The following is a 12527-nucleotide window of genomic DNA, read 5'->3' as shown; positions in this document are numbered from 1 at the left end:
TTGTTTTGTTTTTTGATTTTTTTCTTTCATTTCATTTGGGTTTGGATTTGGGTTTTTGGCTCGGGTGGTTACTAAACATTGTGTCACTTCATGCTCTACTGTCCTAATAATTTTTCAATGTCATCATCATCATTTTTACAGGGATTAGCACCAAAGACTAGATTCTTCCAAATAAAGGCAAACAGAGAGGCACATAGACAAGTTAGAAAAACTGCCTTTGCCAGGGTTTGTTCGAAAACAAAACTCATGCAAGTTGGCAGTTTCGTAAGTGAGCATCCTTTGAAGTTTGCGATGTTTGCCTGAACCTGAACTCCCCATACTTCCTTAGTGACAGGCACTGGTGATATGGATGATAAATTTCATAATATCGGTGGTGGTAATTAGTGTGAGTGGTAAGCATCATCTAATTTTTAGAGGGTTTAAATTGATCAATGTTATGACATGGACTGAGAGTCAAATGTTCATGTCAGTCATAAAAGAACCCAAATTCATTTGAAATGGTTGTTTCATTAAACAGAGAGAGCTTTAAAAAATTGTCTGTATCCAGTAGCTCATCATCTCTGAGAGGGTGAGAAGAGTCATCTCCTGAGCTGTAAGCCAACCTCTAGGTGGCTAGCACCAAATTTTCTGAGGCCAGTGGGTCCCAATTCACTGGTTTCTGTGGCAGAACATAGATGAGAACGTGGCCAAGGTGAAGATTCTACAAAAGCCTGGCTACTCAAGGGGCTTTAATCCAAGGATTGAGTTTCAAAGCCAACTAGGCAGGATATTCTGTGAGACTCCATTTCTAATCAACCAGCAAACTGCCGGAGTGGAGAAGAGGTTCACATGGTAGAGTGCCAACCGTGAGTAAATAAAAAATAGAGGGGGGGGGCCAGGAGTTTGGCCTAGTGGTTAAAGTGCTTGCCTAGCATGCATGAAGACCCAGGTTGGATTCCTCAGTCCCACATACATAGAAAAAAGCAGAAGTGGTGCTGAGGCTCAAGTGGTAGAGCTCTGACTTTGAGAAAGTCCAACAACAGTGCTCAGGCCCTGAGCTCAAGCCCAGGACTGGCAAAAAAAAATAGAGGAGTATGGAGGCCCCGAGCTCAAGCCCTACACACACACACACACACACACACACACACACACACACACACACACACACACACTCTCTCTCTCTCTCTCTCACATCCCGTCTAGGAGTATATAGCTTTGTTCTCAATGTGTCACATTTAGATGATGTGGTACTAATGGACATATCTCTCAGCTCTTCACTGTTAAACTGCTAATCTCAGCTTTGTTTCAGGAGCTGGATCTTGCATTCTCCATGCAGGCCTAAGTGTACCTAATGGGCCATAGCATGTTGGTTTGTCTAGGAGGTGCCTAATAGTTGTTCACCTTAGAGAAAGAAGAAGCATCAGTGATCCAAACAAAAGAACGAAGGCTTTAGGGCTTACTCTTTTCCAGTCCTGTCCTTGGGAGGTTATCCCCAGAGTTCCTTGTGATGACGTCAGTGCTTTCTGATCCATTGCACACACAACCCATTGTGAATCTTCAGAAAATCCTTTATATTTGCACCCATCCACTTCCCCAAATGGTCTTCTCTATCTATCCTTCTCAACCCACATTTCTAAGCATGTCACACACTGAATTAATCTTCCTAAGGACCTGTGGTTTCCCACCCCAAAGCTACTACCCCCAGGGAAATTGGTCTTGTGCTTTCTGGCCTCCAGGTGAATTTACCTGCAGTATCACTTTCCCTTGCTTTGTTTCCATAGCCTGGAATGCTCCCCTACCCCTCCTCATGAGAATCCTGGTTCTCTCCCAGGCCTTAGTGGAAATTCTTCCTGATTTTTCCTGCCTTACAGGCTTCCTTTGCTTTGTCTGCCTTTAACAGTCACAGTTACTGGCTCCTTTTGTGTACATTTCGGAACTCCTGAAGATATGGGTCATTTTGTATATATCAGGTCTTTGGTCTTCCAGGAAGTGAATTCCTAATTTCTACTAAGGCATAAGAATGGATTTTAAGGAAGCCACAGAACAGGTGAAAGATTCAGGGGCTGCTAATTAATTGATGACTTCTAATGGGGCCAGGAGCAGTGGCTCCAGCTTATAATCTCAGCTATGTAGGAGCTGTAGGTAAGAGGATTATGGTCCATGGATGGTCCAGGCAAAAAAGCTCTAAAAAAGTCAGTAACTGAAGCCAAAAAGGTATGACTCAAGTAGGAGAATCTGAGTTTAAACCCCATCACCACTAAGGAGAGTGCAGGGAGGGGAGGGGATGAATGAAATCAGGGCCTTATTCATGCTAGCACGCATTCCACTGCTGAACTATATCTCCAGTCCCAGGTCCTCTTAGGATTTTTGGATTATAGCATTATTGTGTGCTCATTATCATAAATGTGAACGAAGTTTACAATAGCATATGGTAATACTATAATCCCCAAAAAATATACGAAAGAAAATAAAAGCTTCAAGACACTATCCACTTAAGGTCAAATACTTTCAACACTAAAGTTATTTATGTTTATTGCTATTGATATGTACTTTTCTTTCCCAGAAGCTGCCTGAAAATGCAATTTATGTTTATGTGTATCTATTTTTTCTTCCTAGAATTTGGTTGTATATGTAGTTTTGTGTTCTGCTGTTCTCACTAGATAGCTTGTAAAGTTTTTTTGCTATTCAGGCATTATTCTTGGAAACTTGGTTGGAAGTGACTCCCTGGTTTTCAGCCTGACAGATGATCCTGGATTTACTTGGCTTATTCCCTACTGTTGAATTGCAAAACCATGTTTTGCTATTAAATTTTCACAAAGCCAGGTGCTGGTGGCTCATGCCTGTAATATTAGTTATTCAGGGGGCTGAGATCTGAGGGTCATGGTTTGAATCCAGCCTGGGCTGGAAAGTTCCTGAGATTCTTATCTCCAGTTAACCACCAAGAAACCAGAAATGAAGCTGTGGCTCAAAGTGGTAGAGTGCTACCCTTGAGTAGAAAAGCTTAGGGGACAGTACCCAGGCCCAAAGTCCAAGGCCCACCACTGCCACCACCACCAAATGATGATTATCATTATCATAGATAAATCTTTGAATTTTGAATTATTTTGTTTAAATAAAAAATACAAAGTTGCATAGCAAAGCCAAAGGGTAGGAATTCCAAGGAATTAGTTACCAGATCATCTCTAGATACATAAATCAATATAGCCACCCACATGTTACATGTATCTCTCATACCTTTGCCAGAAGTAATATGCATTTTGGTTTGCTAACTCAATCATTTACAAGTCTACATCTGATCTGAAATGGTATTGCTTAGATTATTTGTGCATGTATATGCTCATACAGCAGCTGTTTCTGGGGTCTGTCAAGAATGAAAACACCTCAGCCTGACATCCCTGGGTATACTTGCCATCTTGTCCAGGTATCAGCCTTGTAAGTTATACAACCCTTTCCCTGAATTCTATATGGTCTTCCTTCTCTCTCTTCCCTACTCTGAACACAGTTCCTCATTTTAAAACAGGCTCATGTGTTCCAGGGTTGGGGAAAAAAAGGCCAGCTGTAGAAAGTGACAATGATGGATGATATGTTGATCGAAGAGTCAAAAGCCTACATTTTTTTTGGGTTATTTTTCAGCACCTTTTAGGCTTCTCATAGTCAGCATGCAGTTTGGTTAGGAAATGGATAGTACTGGGTCTGTGAAGCCCTCTCGCTCTACACGCCCTCCCTGCTTCCTGTCCACACTCCATCCTTCACATCCAACTGCTCTCCTCCCTTCTTCCCCAAACATTCTAATTCAGCTCTCTTTCTCTCCTCTTATCCTACTGTGCCCATGTGCCACATTGTGCATTCTGTCTCTTCTCAGGCAAAGCTGCGAATGAATACTAATTCTCATGTCTGGGAGGACCCTTTAGGGTCAGAACCTGTACCTTATTCATTACTAAACCACAAGGAAGGTCTGTTCTTATCTCTTTTATGGCCATCCAATATGGTTTTGCTCAATGAGTAAGTATTTCATAGCTAAGAGTAGGAGATGGGCCCCTTTGAAGCTGGGATCTGTTCTCCCAGGGAAGGTGAACCTCGTGGAGCAAGTGAAAGAAGGAACCCCCCACCTACATTCCATCCAGGTGTCAATACCAGTGGAGTGATATGTTTGCCCTATCTCCATCATGGAAGGCAGCTCCCTAAGAGAGAGAGAGAGAATGGGGCCTGCGTTGATCAACACTGGTGTCTGGAGATGATAATCCCTGACATTCTGGAACATAAAAATACCAATGGCATAAATCAGCCCATTACCTGCTACTGGCTGTGGAAGTCACTACTAAACTTTGTTCACTTCCCAAAGTAAAGCGAACAGCAACACAGATGGGTTTGGCAACAATTGTCGGATGCTAATCTTTACGTGCTCAGAGGGGTTATGTGATTGCTTTGACATCAGAAAATGGCACTGTGGAAGTTAAAGTCTCAGGCTTGCAACCTTCTTAACCACTATCTAGCTTTCCAAGTGGGTTTTCTTCCGAGACTTAGAATGACTAGAGGACAGCTTGGAACTACTGAGGGTCATGATTGGAGAGACTTTGTAAGAGGTTTACCAAATGCTCCATGATGGAGAAGATGAGACAGTCAAACATGTCACTCCCCTGGTATTCTGACAAGGAACTCTGGGACACCCATCCTGCCATTTGATGGACATTTTCTAGTTCCTGGTGGCATGCAGGCTTACCGTGGAGTATGTGCATATTAAGCAGGTGGGCACGGTCGGGTCTGTTTTTCCCCTTGCGCTTCAGAAAATCTTCAGTCTGTGGAGCACAAACATGGAGAATGATCTAGTTTTAACGCTGCAAACAAAGCCCTCAATTTCTCTCCAAGGGAAGCAGTACTCTTTGGGTGCCATATGGAAAATAGACTTATTCCCAGTCTCTCACATGTTGATAAAGAAATACAAAGGATGAGAAAACAAAGAAAGGAAGAGCTTGGATCCATGTAAAGCCAGGACCAGATTCAAGTTAATAGTAGCCAGGAAGGATACTGAGCTACTTATGATCTGTTGCCTCTTAATAACAACCCAGGTTACAGATAACATATGATCTATAGCTACGTGTTGTAATGTGATAACATATGCCCACTCCTGTGAGCTCTTTGATTTCTCTCTTATGATATGGGAAAATGCAAACCCATATGTAAGACATGTAGAAATAGATTATTCTGTTTGTAGGGATGATGTAACTGGGGCAGCACCAAAGCAGGTCCCTGGTATCTGTTTTTTTATTTCTAGGTTAAAAAAATCTCATGGTTGTTCCATGTCCTATTGGGGTTCTGGGAAGAGCCTGGTGGAGGGGGTAGAGACTGGAGTGGGGGCCAGAGAGGTACGAGATATCTATACAGGTCTGATGGAAGACTGTCATTCTTTCCTCTTCAGGAGCAGCTTTGAAGAGTTTTAGCACCCTGTTTCCTTTTTGTTGTTGTTTTGTTTTTGTCTAATTACAGTTGCAAGGGTATAAGTCCAGCAAAGAAATTCTAGTGTGTGGCTTCATGGGCCTTCTCTTCCCTCTCCAAGTGCTGATAGTTCCTAACTAGTATTTGTATCCTTGATAAATGTAAGTTTCAGAGATACATTACCTTGTCACTATCCGATTTTGTTCGTAGCTCACGGAATTCAGTTGGGCTTTTCAGTGCTGTAACAGAAAGATAAAGATGTGAGAGACTGGGCCTCAGAGCATGGGGCAGGGCTAGCTGGGTGTTTGCTGAGCTATGCACAGTCGGTAAGTGATGACCTTTATTAGGCCACAAGCAATGACAGAGAGAAGCCTGGAAGACAGGAGATGCCTGGAGGCCCGAGGAAGCAAGGGAAGGTAGAAATCAAGCCTAACTCAGGAGGAAGCAGCAGAAGCAAAAATGCGTGACAGAAGAGAAATAGTGGTAGCAGGGTCATTCCAAGTTCTTGAGGAAACAAGAGGGGCCAGAGGTAACACTGGTTCAAGGTAGATGACTAACTAGCATCCTCTTTGACACTGCTTCAAAAGTTGGGGCAATGGTTATGATCCGAAGTGAGTGGGGCATATTGCAGGAAGACAAGTGCTTTGGATGAAGAATGTGGGTGACTGGTTACGTATATGCATCCTAGAGTGTCGAGTGAAAAAACACACAGAATTGGACACTGAGGACCAGAAGGGACCTTGGGGACAGTGAAGTTCAATTTCAGGTGAATCCTGTTTGAGTCCAACCTCGAACAGAGCAGAGAAACTGAAGTCTACAGAAATGGATAGTCTGGCTTAGAGTCATACCGTTAGGGCTTGCTGCCTAGGTCCTCTGATACCTGATATCATTCAAAATATGATAGCTGACTATGAACATCAGAGGACAGGCTGTGGATCACAGCAGCCTTGATCATCCAGCCATTTATCTCTGTGTTTCTCACTACCAAGTCCCATCACTCTTTCAGAGTGCTTCTTCATGAAGACTCAGTAAACCCATCCTATGAAACAAAGATACAATATGCCTTTCAGCAAAATTCTATGGCTTATAATTGTTTTCCTGGCCTTCTGGATCAATCTCCATTTAGAGATACCAGGGATCACTATTCATTTGCCAAATGATGAGGTCAGAGGTTGAAGAACTGCATCATTAAAAATTGTAACTGAGAGAAAAACTAGGAGAGAACGAGGGAAGGGGTGTCACTGTCCCAAAAGAAATGTATTCTATCTGACCTATGTAACTGTTATACCTGTGTCCAACACCTGTATCGTAACATAAAATATTTTTAAACAGGATATTAAAAAGAATTGTAAGTCTGGACAAACTGATGAATCACACGACCCAGACCTTTATAGCAAACAACATGTTCGCTCTTGAGCTATAGGCAATGAAGTTTTCTTCCAAATATCTTGGCTGGTATAAAATTTTGGTTTCTGGCCAAATCAAGTGTGTGTGTGTGTGTGTGTGTGTGTGTGTGTGTGTGTGTGTGTTGCATTCAGTTGTTATAAGCAGGCTAAAACTGAGCAGGTTTCAGCTCAGTTTGGTGGACATTGAAATGTGGCTTTAGCCAGGAAGGGCATTCTGATGGGAATTGTCCATATTATTCTTCCAACAGAACTCTGCTTGGGGACTGAATAAAGCATATTCTCTATCAGCCTCCCTGCCTCATCTCATCACTGACCGTGCTGACCAAAGGGAGAGACATGCCAAACAGTCCTTGGACTTATAAAACAGTGTTAAAGGCTGCCATGTCCCCTGCAGTTGACAGGCACATTTCTTCTCATTTGTGACTAGAGATGAAGAGACTTCCTTTGTCTAAGAAAAATACTTGAATATGTTGCTGGAATAGCAACATTGCTCCCTGATCTAACATAGCTATTTTCTCTTACTCTCTTTAATCATTATTTCTCTCTGCTCCACAACTCTGAGGAATGCATGGATGGCTAAGAATTTTCTTTTTGTCTTGGATCTAGGTATCACAGGAAGAAAACCTGAATTTTCCTGTCTTTAACTAGAATTGCACTTTGTATTGAGCAATGTCTTACAAGACTTCTCCTGGCAATCAGATTCCATAAAGTCCACTTGAAATCCAGCAGCCCCTTGTGAATCTGTGCACTCTGATCAATCCATCTTCAGTTCTGTCATTTAATTAGAAACTACATATTAGTATGGCTTAATTCCTTTCACCATCCATAAAAAGCATTGATCTCTGAATTGATCTTTCACTAAGTGGTCCAAAAGAACAACACATTTCGTGTGTCAAGAAGTTTCCCAAGGGCAGTCCTATGAGTAGAATATATCTTGAAATATCTCTTCCATTCCAAGCACAATTGGCTTTAACTGGGCTTGGGAATTTATCTAATTTTTTTATTCCTAAGGCTGTCTCATTTTTACTAGCAGAAATTGTTAAATGGCCCAAAAAGCACTGCATTTCTTGTGTCTTAGCTTGGTTAAAGCTATGCTTCATTGTTCGTTGGTGTTAATAATTGTCCTGTTGAATAAGCCATGTGATCCAGTTCTCTCACGCCAGGAGCGCAGAAATCATCTAGAATCTTCCACTATAGAATGGGATGTTATGTCCATTTAGCAAGGTCTTGGGAAGAACCCTGAAGCGGTTCTCATGTTGTTTTTACCACATACTCTTCTCAGGGTTTAAGAGGGTATGCAGGACACTGGCTGGGGGTCACACTGTGGAAAACTCCCCTGCAGTGACCTCAGGGTTGAGATTTGCTTTCTCTGGGACTCCAGAGAATGTGGGTTTCAGCCATCTACCCTGCAGGCCTGCACAAACCATAATGGCCCCCAAGCCAGTAGATTTTTTTTTTTAAATTTTTTGGAAAATACACAAAGGACCACTTCTGCTCTCAGCCCAGGGAGTATCGAATGGCAAATTGTATTTAAAGGACACTGACATTTAAGATGGAGAAGGAATTTGGATTTCTAAATTAAAAAAATAAGTCCATGAAAATTTCAAATGAAAACCCGTTATAAATACAGACTGCCACACATCTGCCTTGCTTCCCCCTGGAGGAAGATTAATGGCTCTACACAGGGGAATTCATGTTCTCGCCTTGCAGTTTAGTTGTGGGCTATTCCTAGTTCTGTCCCCATAGCTCCAGCTAATTCGGGTCAGCTGTGTGCATAAACATTTGCTTACTTAGAGCTCAGAAAAAGACTTTGAGATAAGGCTGGGCCTCCTGCAGTCTTCTTCACCCCACTGATCTCATGCTTCCTAGGGGATGATGTGTACACTGAGAAGTACTTCAAGCAGAGGCCTGACTCTTTTATACAGGTAGCTTACAAGTGCTGTAGTTCTATCAGGTGAGGCAGGGCTACAGGGCTTGGCTTCTCTCAAGGAGATCCCCTCACTGTCAGGCTTAGAGAGGACCGGCCTCTATTGGTCCTAAGAGACTAATGACCAAGAGGCGTAAGGGAAACCTGAGCAGACCAAGCACTATGGTTCTCAAAGCATGGCTTTTAGGGCAGCATCCTCTGTATAATTTGAAGTTCCAGTTTCCTGCAGTGGCATCAGAAGCTGGCTTGTTGGAACAAGCCAGGTGACTTTGGTGCCCAAGTTTAAGAACCATAGCAGTGGTATTTACAAGGCCAATGGGCCCAGGTGTAAAGTCCCTGTGAATCTATGAGTTCCCAGGGGTGCAGTTAATCATGGGGATTGATTTCCAGTATTTCTGAAAGGGTCTGCCTGTCCATTAGAATCACTTATCCTAATCTAAAGGCATTATCTGGTAAATACACATGCCTTCATGAACTCAAAACAGACATACAGATTCAAATTTAAATTTGTGGACCAAATTAAAGAGGGATGGGATGAATCACCATAAAGGATCCATCTGCCACCAACAACTATTGATGTCCTAGCTTTGTCATCGAGTTTTGGCACAACCTGGAACTAGTTGGATAAATTTCCTTTGCTCCCTGTTTCCCACCTATAAAACAGGCTATGTGCAGTGATGATATTTTGGAAATTATATTCTCTTTATAGATTGGTTAATAAATTGCTTAGCTGGTGTTCATTTATACTCTTAAGGATCTAAGACTAGTTCATTTCCCCACCTCCTAGTGTAGGCTATATTCATTTATATCTGGGTTATACACTTGTAGAATTTGATATGACAGGTGAATATTTCAGAATTTCTTTGAAAACAAGAAAAGGTACAAAGGCAAATTCAAATTGAACTTGAATAACGGCGATTTCGTTCATTTGTTTTGTTTTGTCTAGTCTTGAAGGAATGGAAACTGAATATTGAAGGAGAGATAGGAGGAAGGAGGGAGCCTTAGCTTTTGAACCTATATGGACTTGATTGGAAATTCCAAGATGCCTTTCCCTAGTTCAGAAGCTCAGCCATTAGGAAGAAGGGAAGAGGCAGACAGATCAATCCTCGGGTGCTTGTGTTCTGCTCAGACAGCCAACAGTGTGTGGTAGGGCAGTGTGTAGTAGGGTGGGTGCTGTAGAGAGAAGCCAAGTCACAGGAATTGCACTGAGAAAAGGAAGAGACTTTATCCAGTCAACGTCTTGAGCTATGGTGAAGCTGCATGGGGGTGAGGTGTGCGGGAATGGCTCGATCATTCTTCTCGCTATTCAGGAGTTGCCACAGAGTTCAGAGATTTACCAAGGCTCTGCAGTATGTATGTGGCTGCGGTAGTTTGGATTAGTCTGCAAAAAAAATAAAGGCAGTACCATTCATAGACAGCTCATTATATCCTGCAATTCATTGACATTGATCATGGGCTCAACAGGGCTAGAGATTCCAGTCTGGCCACCGGCAACTTGCTCTGAGACTTTGTGGCCATGGAGCAGCCTTTCTGAGCTTTAGCTCCTCTACAATACCAATTTCATTCTTTTCTCTTCTGTATTCCAGGGGAAAGAGGGAAAATTTCTTTCCATCACCCCATGGACTTTCATTTTCCCAGTAGATTGCTTCCGTAATAGAGGAGAGAAATTATTTGTTTCTTCCTTGTTAATATTCTTATTTAGGGAGCTCAACGTGTTCAAAATTACTAACAGAGCAGCTAAATGAGGGTGACTGGGTACTCATTCTAGATTGTAAGTCCTTTGAGACAGAGAGAGGGAGAGGGAGAGAGAGAGGGAGAGGGAGAGAGAGAGAGAGAGAGAGAGAGAGAGAGAGAGAGAGAGAGAGAGAGAGAGAGAGAGAGAGAGAGAGAGAGAGAGAGAGATATCAGGTTGGATACTCTTATATCTGTTCTACCAAAGCCTTGCTCAAAAAAGATGAATGATATATACCAGATTACTCTGTGATCCTTTTATTATCTAAGCCACATAAGGATGATTATTTAAGTCTTCCAAAATAGTTGGCCTAAAACGATATCAGTTAGGATTCTATCCAGCAGTGTGATACCCAATGAAAAGAATGGAAGATAAAAAAGAATACATAACAAAAACAATGACTAAGCTGGGTGTGGTAGCTCAGCCTGTAATCCTAGTTATTCAGGAGGTTGAGATTTGAGGATTGTGGTTCAAAGCCAATCCGGGCACTGAAGACCAAGAGACTCTTATCTTCAATTAAACAAAAGAAAACCAGAAACAGTGCTGTGACTCAAGGGGTAGGGCAGTAGCCTTGAGTTGAAGAGCTCAGGGGCAGCACCCAGGCTCAGAGTAAAAGCCCATAACTGATGAAAAAAAAAAAAAGAAAGAAAGAAATGACTAGACCCAAGACCTAGTGGTCTGCAAGGGAGGGCATTCGATGGGTCCTATTGCCCTAAGAGTACCAGGTCTTGATGGCTTTGCAGCCTTAAGCCTGAAAGGGAGAAATAATGAAGGCTATTTCCTTTAAGCTCTAGTCATGGTAGCAAGTAGGCAATATGAAATCTCCATTTTAAGAATTAGATGTGGGGGTTATATTTATTTATTTTTGTGCCCATACTGGGATTTGAACTTAGGGCCCTGAGTTCTCACTTGGCCCTTTTTGATTAAGGCTTATACTCAACCTCTTGAGCCACACTTTTGCCTTTGGGATTTTTTTTTTCTGAATAATTGGAGACAAGAGTTTCACAGACTTTTTGAGCCAGTCTGCCGTGGAACCATGATCCTCAGGTCTCAGCCTCATGAGTATCTCAGATTATGGGCATGAGGTACCAACACTTCAGGCTTTAGATGGTGGGGTTTCAGAAACAAGTGCAAGTAATAAACCCCTGAAGTAATCTTTAACTTTGAGAACACATTTCACCAGCATTTTATGACTGCCATGTTGGAAAGATGAATTTCAAAACTGATATTATAAAGGTGAAAAAATCTTGAGATATGATCTGGGGTCAAGATCTTTACCTAAGAACTCCTTTCTTACTGTTTCCTGTTCTCCTTGGTATTCTGGGTCCAGTACCCCATGCTTTCTGACTTCTAGTGTACAAGTGATATTATTGGGTCTGGAGATGTAGCTCAGTGCTTTCTTTATCTAACATCCATTCCTATTGTTGCAAAAATTAATAAAATACCTGAAACTCATGATATATTCCTTGTACTATTCAGTTGAAAATCATGTGTTCTAGTTCACTGGCATCAACAGGAGAGAAATCTATGGTTAAATACTCAATTCAGAAGGAAACTGAAGTGAAAATCATCAGAGATTTTTCAGTGGAGTTTTTCATTCAGTTGGTCATAGTATAACAAAGGTGATATGTTAATACCAGAACCATGAAAGACTATCAATCTATCTATGTACCTACCTACAAACGATCTTTCCTTTCAACTGAACTTTTTGTCACAAAAAGTACATGTTTTAAAAAGTCAAGCATTTCATTTTATATCTGTAGAAAGCAGCCATGTGAGAACCCAGGAGACTCAAGTTTTAGCTTTAGCTCTGCCTCAGTGGGAGAGATTTGCATGTTTATACAACAGGCAAGCTCTGAAGATGTAACCAATATAAAATGCAAGACTAATTTTCTTCCTTTTTTTCCCTCTCTTCCCTCCCTCCCTCCTTCCCTCCCTCCTTCCCTTCCTTTCCTTTTCTGTGCTGGGGTTTGAATTCAGGGCCTGAGGAAGCTTATTGCCTCTCACTGCAGGAAGACTGTGCTCTTGGTCTCCGATGGTCTTGGAGAGG

The 12527-nt window shown here is 42.0% G+C and overlaps 1 protein-coding gene across 3 annotated transcripts in view; it reads right to left on the bottom strand.

The window, feature by feature from the left end:
* The window catches only part of Myocd (myocardin), a 78418-nt gene that overhangs the window by 40771 nt on the left and 25120 nt on the right, over window positions 1-12527 (bottom strand). For all 3 annotated transcript variants that reach the window (XM_090349550.1, XM_090349551.1, XM_090349549.1), the window contains exons 3-4: window positions 5596-5651; window positions 4700-4775 (exon numbers count right to left, since the gene is read on the bottom strand). In XM_090349550.1, coding sequence (XP_090205676.1) covers window positions 4700-4775; window positions 5596-5651 — 132 coding nt within the window. The remainder of the gene's footprint in view (window positions 1-4699; window positions 4776-5595; window positions 5652-12527) is intronic.

This window comes from Megascapheus bottae, chromosome 17 (assembly GCF_031878675.1).
Source record: "Megascapheus bottae isolate mThoBot1 chromosome 17, mThoBot2.hap1, whole genome shotgun sequence".
Taxonomy (NCBI): Eukaryota; Metazoa; Chordata; class Mammalia; order Rodentia; family Geomyidae; genus Megascapheus; species Megascapheus bottae.
The sequence above is the reverse complement of the archived record's forward strand: the minus strand, read 5'-3'. Positions and strand labels throughout refer to the sequence as shown.